Source organism: Lemur catta, chromosome 3, assembly GCF_020740605.2.
Source record: "Lemur catta isolate mLemCat1 chromosome 3, mLemCat1.pri, whole genome shotgun sequence".
Taxonomy (NCBI): Eukaryota; Metazoa; Chordata; class Mammalia; order Primates; family Lemuridae; genus Lemur; species Lemur catta.
In genome coordinates, this window is record NC_059130.1 from 77948197 (window position 1) to 77965770 (window position 17574).

Sequence of the window (17574 nt, forward strand, 5' to 3'; positions counted from 1 at the left end):
TACTGCGTGATTCCACCTACATGGATCTAAGGCATCTAAAGTAGTCAAAATCATGAAACAGAAAGCACAATGGTGGTTGCCAGGGGCTCAGAAGGAGGACAAATGGGGGAATTGTTCAGTGGGTATAGAGTTTCGGTTTGGCAAGATGAAAAATTTCTAGAGATACGTTGCAGAACAATGAGAATATACTTAACACTGCTGAAATGTGCGCTTAAAAGTGGTTAGGATGGTAAATTTTATTATGTGTTTTTATCACGATTAATTCTTTTTTAAAAATTGGTCACTATTCAAAGATGACATTGCTATCTATAGATATGGATGTGATTGGAAGGACGTATACAGAATAGATGTTTTTAACTTAAAAAAAGAGGAATGAAATTCTGACACATGCTACAATGTGGATAAACCTTGAAAACATTATGCTTAGTGAAATAAGCCAGATGCAAAGGGACAAGTATTGTATGATTCTACTTATACGCGGTACCTAGACTAGGCAAATTCATAGAGACAGGGAGGAGATTAGAGGTTAGACAGAGGGGGAATGGGAGTGATTGTTTAATGGATACAGAGTTTCTGTTTGGGGTGATAAAGTTGTGGAGATGGATAGTGGTGATGATTGTACAACACTGTGAATGTAATTAATGTCATTGAACATACACTGAAAGTGGTTAAAATGATAAATTTGATGTTATGTGTATTTTACCTTCCCTGGCTCTCGAGTTAGAGATAACACCATGAGCCTGGCACTTAGAGTCAATGATCAAACGGCCTCTCCTGTCTGCCCTCCCCTCCCACTACTTCCTTACTTATAACTCAGGTCTTGCCACCAAAATGGGTACCTCATTGCTCCCCAAACATTTAATAGTCAAATATGGCAGGGAACAAACTTTGAACGTTTCCTTTTAATTGAAAATAGGGTTTGGTGTTTTCTTATGTTTCATTTAAAAAAAACCCAAGTTTCATTTTCTTTGTCCTGCTAGGCATACACACCGGTTCTGCTCTCACTCTAAACTTACCTCTAAGTTTAGAGCTCCGGGGATCAAATGAGATATCAATAATCTAAATTGGACCCACAATATCTCATTTTGTGCCTTAAAATGTCCTGTAAAACCAGATAGCTCCATGCAAATAAGAACAAAGAGAAACTTCTTAGGAAGGCAAATTATATTCTATAATACATAAATGTACCAGATAAAAGTACACTAAAGAGAAAAAAGTGAAATGATCTCTATTTAGCCGAGTGGGCTGAAAAGTCCTCCAAGAATTGCCTAATGGGTGGAGTGGAGGTGAGGCAGGAACACTGACTTTTGCCAAGATCTGTGTCAATAATTATCCTTCCTTTAGATTTCCTCCCTGCAGTCCTATGCACACTCAAAGGGATGTTAAAATAGTCAGAATTTAAGATATGTTAGAAAAGGAAGAAATCAAACCCTTTAGAATTTCATAGGTTTTTATCAGATTAAAGGGTTTTATCAGTCTACTAAATATTTTAAGTAATTCAGCTGGACAGCATGGCTGTTTTAAATGCAACACTATTTTTAATAAGGAATGTCCTTGAAAAGACTTAAAAATATTGCTTGGGCTGCCACAGCTCTAACAAATAGGCAGCTACCATACTCAGTCAATTATCATCATTTAAATGTATTATTTAGCAAACCTTCACATAGTACATCTGAGAAAGTCTATGGGGTCTGCCTGAATTACACATTCCTACCACCTCTTCCACACAAGAATGAAATGAAGCCAAATCTATCACAGCAAAGGGGACAGTGTGCCAGATCCAGTCAACAGTCCAGATGCATGCAGAGAAATAATGTTCCATCGTTCCCTCTCAAAAGATTAAAAGCATCCTAATACCATTCCCTTTGCAGCTCTCCTCAAAGATAAAATTTATAGCATGTCACATTTTATCTTAAAAATGTGTATGCTTCATAATAATTTCATGTTTGAGTGCTTTATCAGCAATTTTTACATGAGAGGCATTCAGATTCTGAAACTGCACATGAAAAGGAAAACTCATTATAAACACGAGGATCTACAAACATTTTTACATTTAGGTGGTGGTGTGTTTTGTTTTGTTTTAATTTGGTTTTTGCAAACACACCTGCTTGGCATATTATTAAAATAGACTGAAAACAAATGCCCAACACATTCGGTTGTAACACTAAATTTTATGTTCTCAGAATCAATCTCTTCCAGAAAAGAAATATAATAGATTTGTAAAATTTGTGGATACTGAAGGACTGGATGCTTCACATTATTGCTAAGTATTATCTAAAACACTAAAAACACATTTTTGATCCTGCAGAGGAATTGGCAGAGCAAAAACAGCAATGTCCTGATGCCCACCTTCCTGTAAATCAGTAGGCTGTGCAAATTGTTAGATTATCAAGATCAATGCTTTCTGGTGCAATATCCCTTCTCATTTGCTTAATCCGGCCAACACAGTTGTTCACGATGCAGAGCTTTACCAGAGCCTCCTTATATTATATTCTTACAGGAGTTATTATCTCTACCCTGATGCACAAATTCACCATGCACAGGGCTTCTTTGTGTCCAAGGTCATTATAAGCAGGTGCCCCTGTAACAGGTCCTCTTGGAAGGCTCACACCTAACATTTTCCAAGCCCCTCCCAGCATTTCTGCATGACTACAAGGATCCATAAACAACAGCATGCCCTGGCTTTTGTTTTCCTGTTTGACAAGTGACTGAACTTCAACAAGGAAGCCATTGAAAGAAAACAAAATCCTCCTCTCTCCACCATTCATTAGAGCCCTCTTACATAGGATTAGGGTGCCCCTTGAAGCTAGTTAGAATGTAGATAAAACAGCTTAAGGCTGAGAGAGTGCTTTAAATGTCTAAAAAGCAACAGGTACTTTTGCAAGCACAAGAACAGCATACAACACATAAGAAGCTGAACTTATTATACATTCTAATATCCCAGTGTGACTACAATCTCCTAAGTCACAATGAAACTTAAAACTGGATGTTAGTAGAATTGAAGTGTATACCACATACAAATCTTTGCATGTTTGTATATTTCTGCAAAATTAAGGGATTATCTGGAGAGCCAGAAACGTAATAATACTTATCATATACCAACCCCATTGGCAGCTGCCATCTGCACTATCGTTTCGATTGCCGATTTATTAAAATAGCGCCCATCTCCACCAACCACCAGTGATGATCCCTGGCGATCTTTTAGGTCTATGGAAAAGAATATACTCTGGATGAAATTCTCCAGATAGCATGGCTTTTCCTCAAAATTATAGGTTCTCTTCCGTAATCCACTCGTTCCTGGTTTCTGATCATGGTAGGGAGCCGTGGCAAAAGTCAACAGAGGGAGAGGACCTTCTTCCATTTTTCTGTATGTCCCAGACATCCATTCTTCAAAATCACTCATCTTTCACTTCCACCACTTGGCTCAGTGAGGGTGTTCAGAAAGCAGTCAAGGGTCCCCCAAAATAGTCTGTCCAACCTGCAGTGGCAACGGTGTCTGTCGTCTGAGGAACTAAAATCGAGGTTCTGCCTGGACGATTGCTCTCAATGAGAAAGCCCGGTTAATTCCTTGTTGTTGTTGTTGTCCCTTGTGAAAAAGTTAAGGCTCACACACCCACCCACACCCACGCACAAAGCAGGTCTTCAAAGTTGTTTTGATGAGGACACTTCTGCCCACTTAACCAAGCCAAATACCCTTCAATTATTTTTGCCTCATTTCCCCATTAGGGTAGAGATAGCTCCAACAGTGCTGCATGCAGCAGTCTTCAGTAACGAACACCAGGTGGCTGCCAGACTCCACTCTCAGAGCTCGGGCAAAGACGAGCAACTGCAGTCCCAGGGAGCAGGTTGGCGAATAAGACAGCCTGGTGTGGCTCTCACTGCTCCCACCAGCCCTTAAACCGGAGCCTCTCTGGGCATTCGTCTCTGAGAAGGCCATCTGCAGCTAAAGTTGCTCCATGCCATCTAGCCAGTTAAAGGTCAATCTTAAAATGGAAGTGAGGGATCTCAGTTACCTCTGAATTTCTTACGTCACCATCACTTTGATACCCAAGGCATTTTCTACTTCCCATGTGCAATCCCAGTTAGGAAAAAAAAAAAAAATCATCTAACAGACAGATTCATTGGCCTCCAAAGATTTAGCAACATAGTATTCACTTCTAGAAGAATAGATATCTTCAAACATGCCCTGGATTAACAACAGCTTGGTCATTCCTTTGAATTTACGAACACGTGGGGATGACGATGCACCAAATCCTTGAAACTGTAGCCAGAACGGGGGCTGGGGCATGCATGTTTTTCTGAGTGCATGAGGTTGGATCAAGCTATTATTTAGGAAAATAAAATGAACATAAGATTAACTTTTCAAAATTTCTCAGTTTTAAATGTTCTTCACTTTTAAGAAAACGTTTTTAGAGAAGCAGTTTGAAGTCCTTTGCATTTGAAGAACCTAAGACATTGAAAAACATGTTACCTGAATAAATTTAATATCCAATCCCATTTGATCCCTGAGATTTTATTAATAATCTATTAAAATACACACATGTGTGTTCTTTATCTGGTTCAGCAGAAGTTGCCAATTAAGAAGCTCCATTGTCAAGGTTTCGGTGAACTTGTTAAGGATGCTTAAAAAGTAAACCAGGACTAATCATGCCACGTGTTTGGGGAGTTTGACATGCACTGAGTCAAGGTTTTCAAGGGAAAAGTGAACCATCCCTTGGGAAACAAGATTTGAGTCTTTTTCTACTAATTTGTCAAGCAAGGTCCAGACATAGACAGGCACTGGGAACAGCCGATGACCCTCTGTTAGGCAAGAATGCTTCGTGTTCAGGGGTTGATTTGCACAAGCCCAGCAGAGCTAACAGGCCTGTGAGTGGAAAGTAGGCCACTGGCAAGCGTCCCCTTCAAATGACAAACGGGACTGGCTGATGTGCACAGAATATCTCAAGACATAACATTGAAACAATTCACAGGACACATTTATTAAGTAGAAAACCAGCTGGCTAAAAGATAACTACTTTCTATAGCTTGTTTTGGCTCATAATTAGTTTTTAAAGCAAAATTCTTTAGACATTAATTTAAAAAGCAAGCTTGTTTTATTAACGACTAACATACTCACTGTTTTTTAACTTAACTTACTACAAAATGCATTTTTAAAATTCTGTGCCAAGTTTTCTCTGGTTTTATGTGGGCTTGCAAATTAGGCTGGCATATGTGTCTTGACATATTCAATAATAGATCCAGATTTATGAAATATCATTTCAATAATCTCTTTGTTGGAATAACAGAGCAACCAGCCACATAATTGGGAGTTTTCTTAATGAGATCTTGAAATCCCAGGGGAAATTCAGGGGCACTTGGGCATGAGGGGTCTCCAGTGTCCCCAACCAGAGCCTCTCTGCCCACCCAACACATCACATTCTGGCATGTTCTCTGATGGCAGTCTGCCACTCACAGTGAAACTCTTTCTGAAGCTGGGACCATGAGAGTAACATTTTAAGCAACCACATGTGCCAGGCATGATGTTTGTCAATATGCAAAGCTAAACTAAAAGGACACAATCCTTACCCTAGAAAAGCTTCCATTCTAAAAATGGGCCTGAGTCATAATTTTATGAACACTATAGAACTCAAAACCCCATATAAAAATATTACCAGAAGCAGCAATGTTAGATGGACTGTGAAGTATGGGAGAAAAGAAGAGGCATTAAAAACATTAAGCTTCCTAAGACGCTCAGACTAAGTGGGGCAGCTATTAAGAAACTCATTTGTTTGAGCTCTCCAGCAAAGGTTGAACTTCATCTTCAGAAACGTTCCTGCCGAGCATAGCGAACCCAATTTGGCCTAATGAATTCGCCCGCATTGCCAGTACTCCTTCACAATGACACAAATTACATTTAAACCATATGGGGGATTTAAAGATTACTCCCTCCAGACAAGGAACTTTCATACTGGTCTTGGGTCCAATCAATTTCACGATGGCAGAGTTATGAACCCCTTCGCTCCCAGCCTTGCAAAGACTCCAGCTCCTGTTCTCATCGGCAGTGATACCTCCCTAGTCGAACACAGCAGAAGCCATAGGCTTGCCAATCCTTTATTCATTCCATCTTTCTTTCTTTCCACCAACAAATATTTCTTGGGCAGCTAACTAGGCGCCATACAAGGGCTGGACCCAGGGCCTGAGCAGGTTCATCTCTTCATATCAAGAATTCTATTTGTTTTTTTTTTTTTTTAGCAAATTCCACAGCATTGGGCATAAGGGACGGACCTGCTAAGCCATTTCTAGGCACAAGCACTAGAAAGCAAGCTACTAATTTGGCTAAAAGCAGCAGAGTTCATCAGACCCCCAGCCCAAGGCCCTCCACTAGTGATGGCTGCAGGGGCCTGCCCCACAGAGCTTGAAGTGTTTGTCCCCAGGTGTGGGGAACACAAGCTGGGAAACAGTCATTCATTCCTCCAACCAGCAATAGCTAAGCAGGTAGTAAATGCCCAGCCCAGGCTAAGCGCTGCGCTACAACGGAAAGAGCACAGGTTCAGGAGGCAGACACAATTAGGGCTCAAATCTTTGCCTCTAAAATGTAGGGGAGGTATAATCTTGGGTAAGTTACTTAGCCGATCTGAGCCTGTAAATGGGGATAGCTCTCAAGGTTGTTCCAAGAACTGAAAACAGGTAACGTGTGAAAACACCTGGTACTATGCCTGGCATACGGCAGATTATCAATAAATGTTACCTCCCTCACCCCTCTGAGCCTCAATTTCTTCATCTCTAAAGTCGGATGATACCTGCCTCACCAGATGTTTGTGAAGATCACCTCACTGAATGTTGAGGAAAGCCTTTGTGAACTGGAAAATGATGTAGAGATATGAATCATTATTTTGTCACATTCTGAGTGAGGACAGGGGTAGAAACACAGGAGACGGGCCTTTGTTCTCATGAAGTTCACAGCAGAAAGGAGCCATCACGGCTTGGTGGCCTTGGTGCTGTCCTGCAGGTGTGTTTACAGAGCTGTGGCTCTTGAGAGGTTGCAGTGACAGGGATGAGACAGAAGGAATAGTTGGGGCAGGACTATAGGGTCTCACGAATCATGCTAAAGTTTATTTTGTAGGGACTGGGGAGCTACAGAGATTTTTAAGCAGGAAGAACATAAATCAGTATATTTTGGGAAAGCTGATTAGCTGGAGATGGTGCCTTGAATGGCTTTGAGAATAAAAGACTGGAAAAAGATTAATCAAGGCTTGCAAAAAGGATTCCATCCTCAGCGGGGTGGCTTTGAGGATCCTGGTCACCACGATCCCATCGGCACTGTGCCCCTGCCAGCCTGCTACACACAACTTCAACTCGAGTCCCCGGGCCGGCTGGAGCACTGCTGCTTTTTTCTCTTCTATCGTGAAGATACTCCCCGAACAGCCTCTCTTTCCTCTGACACTTTCTCCTCATAGGGCCTTCTACTAGTTCCCCTTCTTCTCTGAGAACTGTCCCAACCCCACTCCACAAGAGTGGACTCCTGGGTCACGTTTCTACTGCAGGACCCTGACTCCAGGCCATGATCACCTGGGCTGGACACCTGACCAAAGCTGCACCACTCCTGTCTTCTCTCCTTGGAGCCTAGACTTGGCACTCAAAAGTATACTAGCCAGATTCCGTTAGCCCTTGAACTAGAAAGATGGGCTGCTATGGGGTAAGGACGATCGTGCCATGAGAATTTCCAGAGGACTGTTGCTGACAGCCAGACGATACATAAAACATGTGAGAGCGAGGCAGGGTCCAACTCTGGGTCAGCAACATCTTACATCTATAAGAGGTGTGGCCTGGATGTATGGGAAGAATCAGAAAAGAATTCAGAATAGAATCAAGCAGAAAATAGGTTAGATGAATCTTCTCACGTAGGCAGGGGTTGCAGCTGCATCAGACCTGAGAACTAGGGAACACGGGCTGTGAACACACACGGCTACTTGAGACACCCCATTGGTGCTGGCGTTCTGGGCCGGGGTGGTGCCACATCCAGAGCTCTGGCTGGCCTGCACCTCATCCAGCTGACACTGTCACCCGGATTCAATTGGAAAGGTAACTCCTAATCACTTGGGGTGAGAGAATGATTCGTTAAATCATTTTAAAACATAGATTTAGAGTTAAGTATGGAGATGAAGAAATGTATCTCACAGTATATAGATAATAAATCAAACTTTTTGGCATAAGTTTAGGGAAAATCTAGGCATATTTGGTATTTTAAGTACATTTAAGAAATGTGGGATATTAGCTTATCTAAAGACTAGCCTTGTGATTCTAGTTTATAATGTGCAGCTGAGTAACTTATCTAGACTTGGGATTTTAAGTTTAAAGAAGTAAGAGAATTTTATCAAAATTATAAACATTAGTGGAACACTCAAGGCAACTTGGACTGCATTATATTTATAAGTTAAGTCATTAGATGCAGACAGTATACTGTAGTATTTAAGGGAATGGACTGTCAGGCCAGCCTGCCAGGGTCTGAACCCCTGCTCTGCCGGTCACTGTGTGACCTTGGACAAGTCATTCAACCTCTTCGTGCTTCCATTTCCTCATCTGTAAAGATGGGGATAAGGACAGTTTCCCCATCTCACTTGTAGTTGTGACTGAATGAAGAAACACACAGACAGCTCTGAAACCAGGGCTTGTGTAGTGTGCCCCATGCAGGTAGCTGCTGTTACCATTATTCCATTATATGAGAACTTCAATACTTGAAAAGTTTTGCTTATTAGACAAAGAATTTTAAAAGGACATAAACATTTGATTGATAAATTTGAAATATTCATAGGAGTTTGAATAAATGAGTTTGCAAATAAAATCAAGACAAAAAAACCCAACTTCTATGCCCACATGGGCCAGCAGAGCGAGAAGCAAATGGAGCAGATGTGCAGAGACAGAGACGGGAGACCAGAATAGCCGCCCAGGCTGGCTCAGGTGAGGCCCAACCAGCCCCCTGCCCAGGCCGCCAGGAGATGCCCCTCTAAGCGCGTAGTCCTGGTGCTGCGGTCCTCAGGGGCTCTCACTGGGGTCTGACTGGCCTTCTGTTACTTGTGACCGCCCGCATCTCTTCACAGTGTTGCCCTGGGCTCGGGAGGGCCTGGGTCCTTTTTGCCAGCTCTGACTCAGGCTCCACCTGCCGTCCCATACAGGCAAGAAGAGGAAGAGAGGAAACTCCTCCCCTTATTCCCCTGTGAAGACGGAAGGGAGACAGGCAGAGTACCACTCACTGGCTGGTGGCCTCGGGCAAGGTACTTAAGCTCTTCGTGCCTCCATTTTCTCACCTTGAAAATAGGGATTGAAAAGAGCACCTCCTGCATGGTTTGGTATCTAAAGATGTGATGTGTTACTAAATGCAAAGAGCTCAGCACTGGCTGGTTCTGGTGTTCTGTGGGCCCTGGGTGAGTGCTGGCTTTCAGTACTGCCCTGAATCTGAAAACACGCAGCTGTGTTCCATACCCAGCCACTGAGGCAGGCCATCGTCCACATGTGTTTTGGTAGAGTTAGGAAATGCTCTTTAAAGAGAAGGAAAAGTTATATTAAAGTATGAAGAAGACACAAGGCCAGAAGAACTACAAGGGCCAGAGGGCTTAGAGCCGTACAGAATCCCAGGTCCAAAAAGACTCCTCAATTAGATTTTGAAATAAAAACACACAAAACAGCTGCCTCGGAGAGTGTGCATTCTTCAGCATGCATCAGTCAGTGACTCATCTGTTCATCCACCTGTCTATCCAATATTTACTATATAAATTGGTCTACTGCACTCATTTCATCAGGCACTGTGCACCATGGGAAGATGACAAAAACTCAAGGTGCCAAGAAACTTTTGGTCTAGAAAGAGAGATAGATAAGTCAACAAATCATTAAAAAATAGAGTTAAAAAAAGTGTTCATCTGGGAGCTCACAAGGGAGCAATGAGCGCTTGGTGACGGAAAGGGAAGCTGTGGAAGGCATTGCCCACCTCCAGAAATGCCCTTCTTTTTTTTTTTTTTTTTTTGAGACAGAGTCTCACTCTGTTGCCCAGGCTAGAATGTCATGGTGTCAGCCTCCCTCACAGCAACCTCAAACTCCTGGGCTCAAGCAATCCTTTTGCCTCAGCCTCCCGAGTAGCTGGGACTACAGGCATGCAGCACCATGCCCGGCTAATCTTTTCTACATATTTTTAGTTGTCCAGCTAATTTCTTTCTATTTCTAGTAGAGACGGGGTCTTGCTCTTGCTCAGGCTGGTCTCGAACTCCTGAGCTGAAACAATCCACCTGCCTCGGCCTCTCAGAGTGCTCAGAAATGCCCTTCTTAATCCACATGGGCAAGTCTCAAAACAATCTCCCCAACCTGAAGACACATTCTGATCTATAAAAACAGCATTTTATATGGTTCATATCAAATTTTCCTATGTATCTCACCTATCTTATTTCCTTTTTGGAGAATTCTCAAGAAAATTTTCATTTAAGTGCCCTAAGAATCTTCCTTTGGATCTAACAGAAGGATTTCCCATCCATACCTCTTACCAGGAGTAAAGTATTAAAAGCCCTTGGCAAAAAGAGGACCAGTTAAAGAATTGCTCTATTTTCACATCATTCATGGTTGTATGTTTCCCTCTTGTGGTGGAAACCGGAAAAACAAGCAAGATTTACGGCAGCCTCACAGGGGACCACGCCTCACTGACCCCCTCCCCGGGCTGCTGCCTTGCACAACCGTAGGGACGCCCTTCCACCGAGATTCCAGTGGGAACTGCACCCCCTTAAGCCCTGTGTCAGGCAGCGGTTGGCCCTCCATCCAATACACAACATGTGATGGGATTCCTGGGCTTTTAACAGGAGGAGAGAAATGGTTATTCTCTGTCTATCTCATCATTAAGATCTTTGTCAGTTACACAGTCTGACCAAACTACGATGTCCAGCTGTAAAGGGAGTGAACGAAGGTGGGGACATCCCTTTCTAGGGGGGCTCTGTGAGCCAGAGTTTCTGTAAAATGGAGATACTGAAACCTCGCTTAGAGGGTTGTGAAAGGAAACGCAGAAGGGCACACAAAGTGCTCATCACAATGCCTGGCATACACTGGCCACCCAATAAATGTTACCCAAACTACCAAAGTAGAAAGAGGTATTGGTAAGGGATGATCACATCCTTTAACACATCCCCTGATCTCCAAACAGGTGAGTGCAGGCAGGAGCGAACTGACGTGATGGGTTGGTCTGTGCAGTAAATACTGACTAAACACCCCCAGCGGGTCAGAAGGTGGGTCAGCACCATCCCTGCTTGAGTCCAGAGGGTTCCAGAGTGAGACAGGCCTGGGTCTGAATCCAGGGTTTGCCTGCATCTTCCAGATGCGTATGGCCTTTTGGGCCTCAGTTTTGTTACTTATAAAATAGGGACAATGACACCTGCCTTAAAAGTTGTTATCTATAGCAGAAAATAAACAGTAGGTCACAATGTGCTGGGCACTGCTTAAAGTGCATTACAAGCATTAACTCATTTAATCTTCACAGCAACCTTGTAAGACTAATACTATTATTCTCAGCCCCTATCTTAGGGATGAGGAAACTGAGAGATACAGAGATTGTCATCTGTCCGAGGTCAAATTGCCGGCAAATCATGCAGATGGGTTTTGAACCCAGGCAGTCTGTCTCCAGAGCCCACACCCTTAACTCTCATGCTATGTTTCCTCTTAATGTAATATGCAGCTATGCGAATGGCCAATACTCGGTAAACAAAAGCCTTTAAAACAGTAATCTAAAGAAAGGTAGGCATTTGTGGGAATTAATTCCTGGGATGAGGCTCGGCATGGTGGCTTACGGCTATAATCCTAGCACTCTGGGAGGCCAAGGCGGGAGGATCGCTGGAGGTCAGGAGTTCGAGACCAGCCTGAGCAACAGTGAGATCCACTCTCTACTAAAAAATAGAAAAATTAGCCAGTGCAGTGGCTCATGCCTGTAGTCCCAACTACTTGGGAGGCTGACACAGGACTGCTTGAACCCAGGAGTTTGAGGTTGCTGTGAGCTTTGAAGATGATGCTGCACTCTAACTGGGGCAACAAAAGCAAGACTCTGTCTCCAAAAAAAAAAAAAAATTCCCAGCATGAGCAGTGGCTCGAGAGGGCAGCAGCAAGGTGCTCTCTCTTGGCCTTCAGGCTTCTTCTGTGAGAGCAAGGCTTTAGGAAAATAAAAGGTTGGACCCCAACATAAAAAGTTTAGGAACCCCTAGATGATAGCTCTATTAAAAATGTCTGCCTTGAGGATTGAACACAGTCAAAATCCATGTTTGAAACCCAAGTCTTGATACTTTTTAGTATCTTGGAGATCTTGGGCAAATCGCTTAACCTCTATATCTTCACCTGTAAAACATCGGTCTAAATACCAGTCTTTTAAGAGTTGAAGATTACATGGGATCATGTAAAGTGCTTAGCACAGTGACTACCACTGCATGTAGGTTTTGATGCAGGCTTAGTAACAACCCAGCCATGCAGGTGTTCTCACTATTCCCACTTTACAGATGAGGAAATTGAGACTAGAGAAGTTAGGTGACTTGCTTAAGGTCTCACAGCCAGTACATTGGGAAGGCAGGCTTCAACCCAGTTTTAATGCCAAAGCTCATGTTTCTCATCATTGGGCTACATGGCTCCTTTGGATGATCAAGTTGTTTGAACTTGGAGAAAATTAAGAGGAAAGAAATTCAGATGACTCCCAAAGGGATATCAACCAAGTGCAAAGTATATGAGCTTTGGTGCTGACCAACCCACCTGCACTTGGCAGGCAGAGCACAGGTGTTATGGTTGAATTCTGCACCACCCCCTAAAAAAAAAAAGTTACATCGAAGTCCTAACCCCAGGTACCTGTGAATGTGACCTTATATGGAAATAGGGTCTTTGCAGATTAATCAAGTCAGGATGAGGTCATACTGCATTAGGGTAGGCCCTAAATCCAATGGCTGGTGTCTCCATAAGGGGAGGGAGAGTTGGGGACAGAGACACAGACACATAGGGAAGAATGCCATGTGAAGACAGAGGCAGAGATTGGAGTTACGCTGCACCAAGGATTGAACGCCACTTAAGCAGAAGCCAGAAAAGGCAAGGAAGGATTATTCCCTAGAGCCTTCAGAGGGAGCACCGCCTGCTGTCCCCTTGATTTCAGACTTCTAAGCCTCCAGAAGTGTGAGAGAATAAAAACCTGTTGCTTTAAACCCCGTAGTTTGTAGTACTTTGTTATGGCAGAAGGCAGCCCAGAAGACTAAGACCCACTCCTGTCCCCCACGCTGTTTCTTTGCAGGAGTGTTTGATTCTTATCACTAAGTAACACAGTGTGTGCCCTGGCTCCGTATGTACAAAAAAGCTTCCTCCCTGGCTCCGTGGTGAGGAGGGAGGCTGCATCTTGCTCATTTTCAACCCCAGTACCTGGAATGGGGTTGGGCACATAATACAGTCAATAAATGTCTGGGTGACTAAACTATTGAAGTGAGAATGTCAAATGGCCTCTGTGACTAGGATTTCTGAGCACGGAGGCGAGTTTTTCCAGGCAGTGGTCAGTAATGGCTTCCCTTCCTGTGACCAACCTCAACTAGAAAATTACTTCCCCCATCACAGACGACTTCCCAAAGCACAAGACATCTGCAACAGAGGGCACTGCGCCTGAGAACTGGTGTTGTAAGAAGTTTCTATGGTACACAGACTTGTGCAATAACAATCAGGAACAGAGGTAGAAATTGCAATGGTGAAGGAAGTGTAGCTGGTTAGTCTGTGTTGTTGAGGCTGAAAGCTTGGACTGCTTCCAGAATAACTGCAGGCAGAGAGACGCAGGAGAGGCCTTCGTAGCCCTCCTCAATGTGAGGTGGAAAAGCGATGCGTGAGAGTCAGAGCAAGATGGAGACCAATGCAAACAAGAGAAAAAGAGGGTCACAGCAGACCCCGTATCCCAGCCCCTTGCCCAATATCAGTGTGAGAGCTGTAGGAAATGACACAATCACACTGTAGGTTTTATTTGTTTTTGGTAATTTTTTGTGTCTGTAAATGTGCAATTTACCTTAATGAATGAACTGTAGATCATTCATTTTACGTATAGATTTGGATCGGTCAACCCAAGTTAGAAGGCTTGCCCTAACGCTACCAGGTCACAAGCACAGAGTGTTACAAGTCACATAAACTGCTGGTAAAGGATAGAGTTGGAGCAAACTGATAGAGCCTTAATATGTTACCCGACAAATACTGTGACCCAGTCCCCCTTACAAATACAGTTTCTTAGGTTTGCTAACCTATGTCTCCAAGATTGTCCCTTCCCACAGGGTCATGAGATAATTCCCAGATGGGATAAGACCTGCATATAAAAGAAAGCCTCAGGGGTGAAGGATCTGAGTGATGGTAACCAAGTCACTGGCAGCCTCCCTCTACCCTTCCTGCAATGCCGGGGTTAGCACAAGCCCTATTTCACAGTCTAAGGCTGTGGTCTTACTTTCCACAAGGGCCTCCTTTGTTTTGCATGTGCTGCTCCCTCTGCATAGAATGTCTTCCCCATTCCTCCATGTCCCCGCTTTTGCCTCGCTTCCTTTTCATCATCCTTCAGCACTTGGCTCAGACACACCTCCCCTGAGAAGCTTCCTCTGCCCACCCTGCGTGCTCCCCTCCCTAGGGCTCCTGATACACTGTAACGAGGCCCTTGTCGCACTACATTGTAATGCCCACGTGCAGAGACTGTCTTAGGGACTTCTGCACGCCCCAAATGCATAGCACAGTATTGAGTCATGAGAAAACGCTCAGTAAATGTTTGAGGGATGGAAAGCATCCCCCCAAATACTGTCAGGAGAGGTTTCTGGAAGAAGCGGACTCAACCAACTATTTACCAGAACAACTATCCTACCACCTTAAGGCATTCAAGTACTAAACACTGTGACCAGTACTTAAGCTACTTGGGGACAATTTTCCTTACTTTTGTGCATCTTTTGTTTGTTTGTTTTGAGACAGGATCTCACTCTGTCACCCAGGCTAGAGTGCAGTGGCGTGATCACAGCTCACTGTAACCTCCCAACTCCTGGGCTCAAGCTCCTGAGTAGCTGGGGCTACAGGTACATACCACCATGCCCGGCTGATTTTTAAATTTTTTGTAAAGGCGGGGTCTTGCTCTTGCTCAGACTAGTCTTGAACTCCTGCCCTCAAGCGATCCTCCTGCCTCAGCCTCCCAAAGTGCTGGGATTACAGGCGTGAGCCACCATGCTCAGCAATGCTCTTTTGAGACAAAATAGCTGGGTATCAGGCTGATGACTGAAAATCCAAAATTATGTAGAACAGGCCCCCTCCCCTCAGGCCCTACACATGGAACACTTACTCTCTGTAAGAAAGACATTTCTGTTCTGAAATTTATAGGCTAACAGGTGTGGAGGATCTTGATAGGTAACTGGCAAACCTGGGAAGACAAGTGAAACTGTGAGGGAGGTGCCTGGGTGGGGGGACCATTAGCAAGGAGAAGTTTAAAGTGTCTGCATTTCCCATCAAAACCCCCATCTGCCCAGGGAAGCACATATTATAACTATGCATATGGCATTAATTATGCAGGGTAACTTCCTATGCATTATCTTATTATTTCCTAAACACACTTTACTTACATATTATTTCAGTTTCACAAATGAGTAAAGAAAGAGTTCAATTTGCCCAAGATTAAACAGCTAATAAATACCATGCCCAGGAATCAAACTCAGATCTGACACCAAAGATTAGATATACTGCAACAAAATTCTAACATAAAAGATGTAATTTTGATATCCCTCTAAGATCCTCAAAATGGCATGATGTCTGTACTCTTTTTTTAATTATTCTTTAGCACATCTGAGTTTTGGACTTTGAGAGATGCTAAATAAAATTGCATGTAGAGATTTGGTTTTGGCAGGAGGCTTAAATTAGACCAGTGGGGAGACTTTCCCAAAGCAATTGTGGAATTTCAAAAACAGTCATAATAATTCATATTTGGGTTGCACCTCAGAGTTCTCAAAGCCTTTGTATGTGCATTATTTCATTCAATTCTCATAAAATTCTCTGATACAACAAATATTGAAATTAATCCCATTTTACTGGTGAGAAAACTGAACTTTAGATAAATTAAGCAGAATATATGACATTGCATAGTAAATTGTAAAACTGAGATTTGAACCAAAGTCTTCAATTCCAACCCACCACTATGAATGAAAGTTACTTGGTAAAATTCAGGGAACCACCCCGTAGCCTGTGTTCCATTTGGCAGAATCCATCATAAGTTGAAAATGTCATCAGTTGAAAATTCATTTAATAAACCTAACCTACTAAACAACATAGCTTAGCCTAGCCTACCTTAAACATGCTCAGAACCCTTACCTTAGCCCACAGCTGGGTAAAATCTACCGCAAAGCCTATTTTATAATAAAGTGTTGAATAGCTCATGTAAGTGGTTGAATACAGCACATTGTAGAACAGTGTTGGTTGTTTGTCCTTGTAACTGCATGGCTGACTGGGAGCTGCCACTCAGCACTCAACACCACAGGACAGTATCCTATGGCATATTACTTGCCCCGGAAAAGATCAAAATTCAAAATTCAAACTTTGGTTTCTACTGAACATGTATCATTTTTGCACAATTGTAAAGTCGAAAAATTGTTAAGTCAATCCATCATAAGTCAGGAACGATCTGCTCTAGTATTCTCACTGCATTTTTGTAACTACCCATGGATATGTCTGTCTCCTCCACTAGCATGAGCATCCTGAGGACACAGACTTTTGCCTTATTCATCTTTGTACCCCCCAACTACCTCGCACGGTGCCTGACACAGAGTGTTCAACAATGCTTGTCAAATGAACAAATCCACGTGTCCCAGGAGGTTTACGGCAATGCCAGCAGACATATCTTGCAGCTTCTCATCTGCAGCAAGACATTGGCCTGGGCCAGGTAACAGTTCCACAGATCTGTCCTGAAATATCCATCGTGAGCTATCCACTGCTAGCGCATGACTCAAACCAGGTGAAGGTCTCAGATCAACTGACAGCAACCGTGAGCCTACCACTGCCTGACAGATCAAAACCAAGGCATAACGTATGGACAGAGGCAGGATGGGCAGACCAGAAGACCCTCCCCTTGGCCCATCTCCTTGTCCCCTCCCTCAGCCCTCCAATGTATTTGGAATAATAATCATAACAATCATTAGAATCATCAGAATCTTCTGTTTACTAAATACTTACAATGTCAGACACTACGATAAGTGCTTCACAAATTTTATTTCATCCTCACACAAATCTTTCAAGGCATATATTACTATTACTGTTCTTTTTTTTTTTTTTTTTTTTTTTTTTTGAGACAGGGTCTCACTATGTTGCCTAAGCTGGTCTCAAACTCCTGGGCTCAAGCAATCCTCCTGATCAGCCTCCCAAAGTGCTAGCATCACAGGCGTGAGCCACTGTGCCTGGCCCTATTGCTCTTTTTGATACCACATCTACATACAGAGGAACTGGCCAAGGTGAACTGTGGGATAAGTGTTTTTTTCATGGATTTGACCACAAACAGGTTGGAGCCAACTCTGTGCCCCAGCCCAGAGAGGGAGCTGGACTTTCACGACCAAGGCCAATCTC

General features: G+C 43.3%; 1 protein-coding gene across 2 annotated transcripts in view; it reads right to left on the reverse strand.

Moving 5' to 3' along the window:
- Window positions 1–17574, reverse strand: part of PGM1 (phosphoglucomutase 1) — a 61716-nt gene that overhangs the window by 31822 nt on the left and 12320 nt on the right. Inside the window, exon 1 of one of the 2 annotated variants that reach the window (XM_045547845.1) lies at window positions 3104–3814. The exons of the other annotated variant lie outside the window; for it this stretch is intronic. Coding sequence (XP_045403801.1) covers window positions 3104–3403 — 300 coding nt within the window. The 5' untranslated portion in view covers window positions 3404–3814. Of the gene's footprint in view, window positions 1–3103; window positions 3815–17574 lie in introns of those variants that run through there. 2 annotated transcript variants of the gene reach the window in all.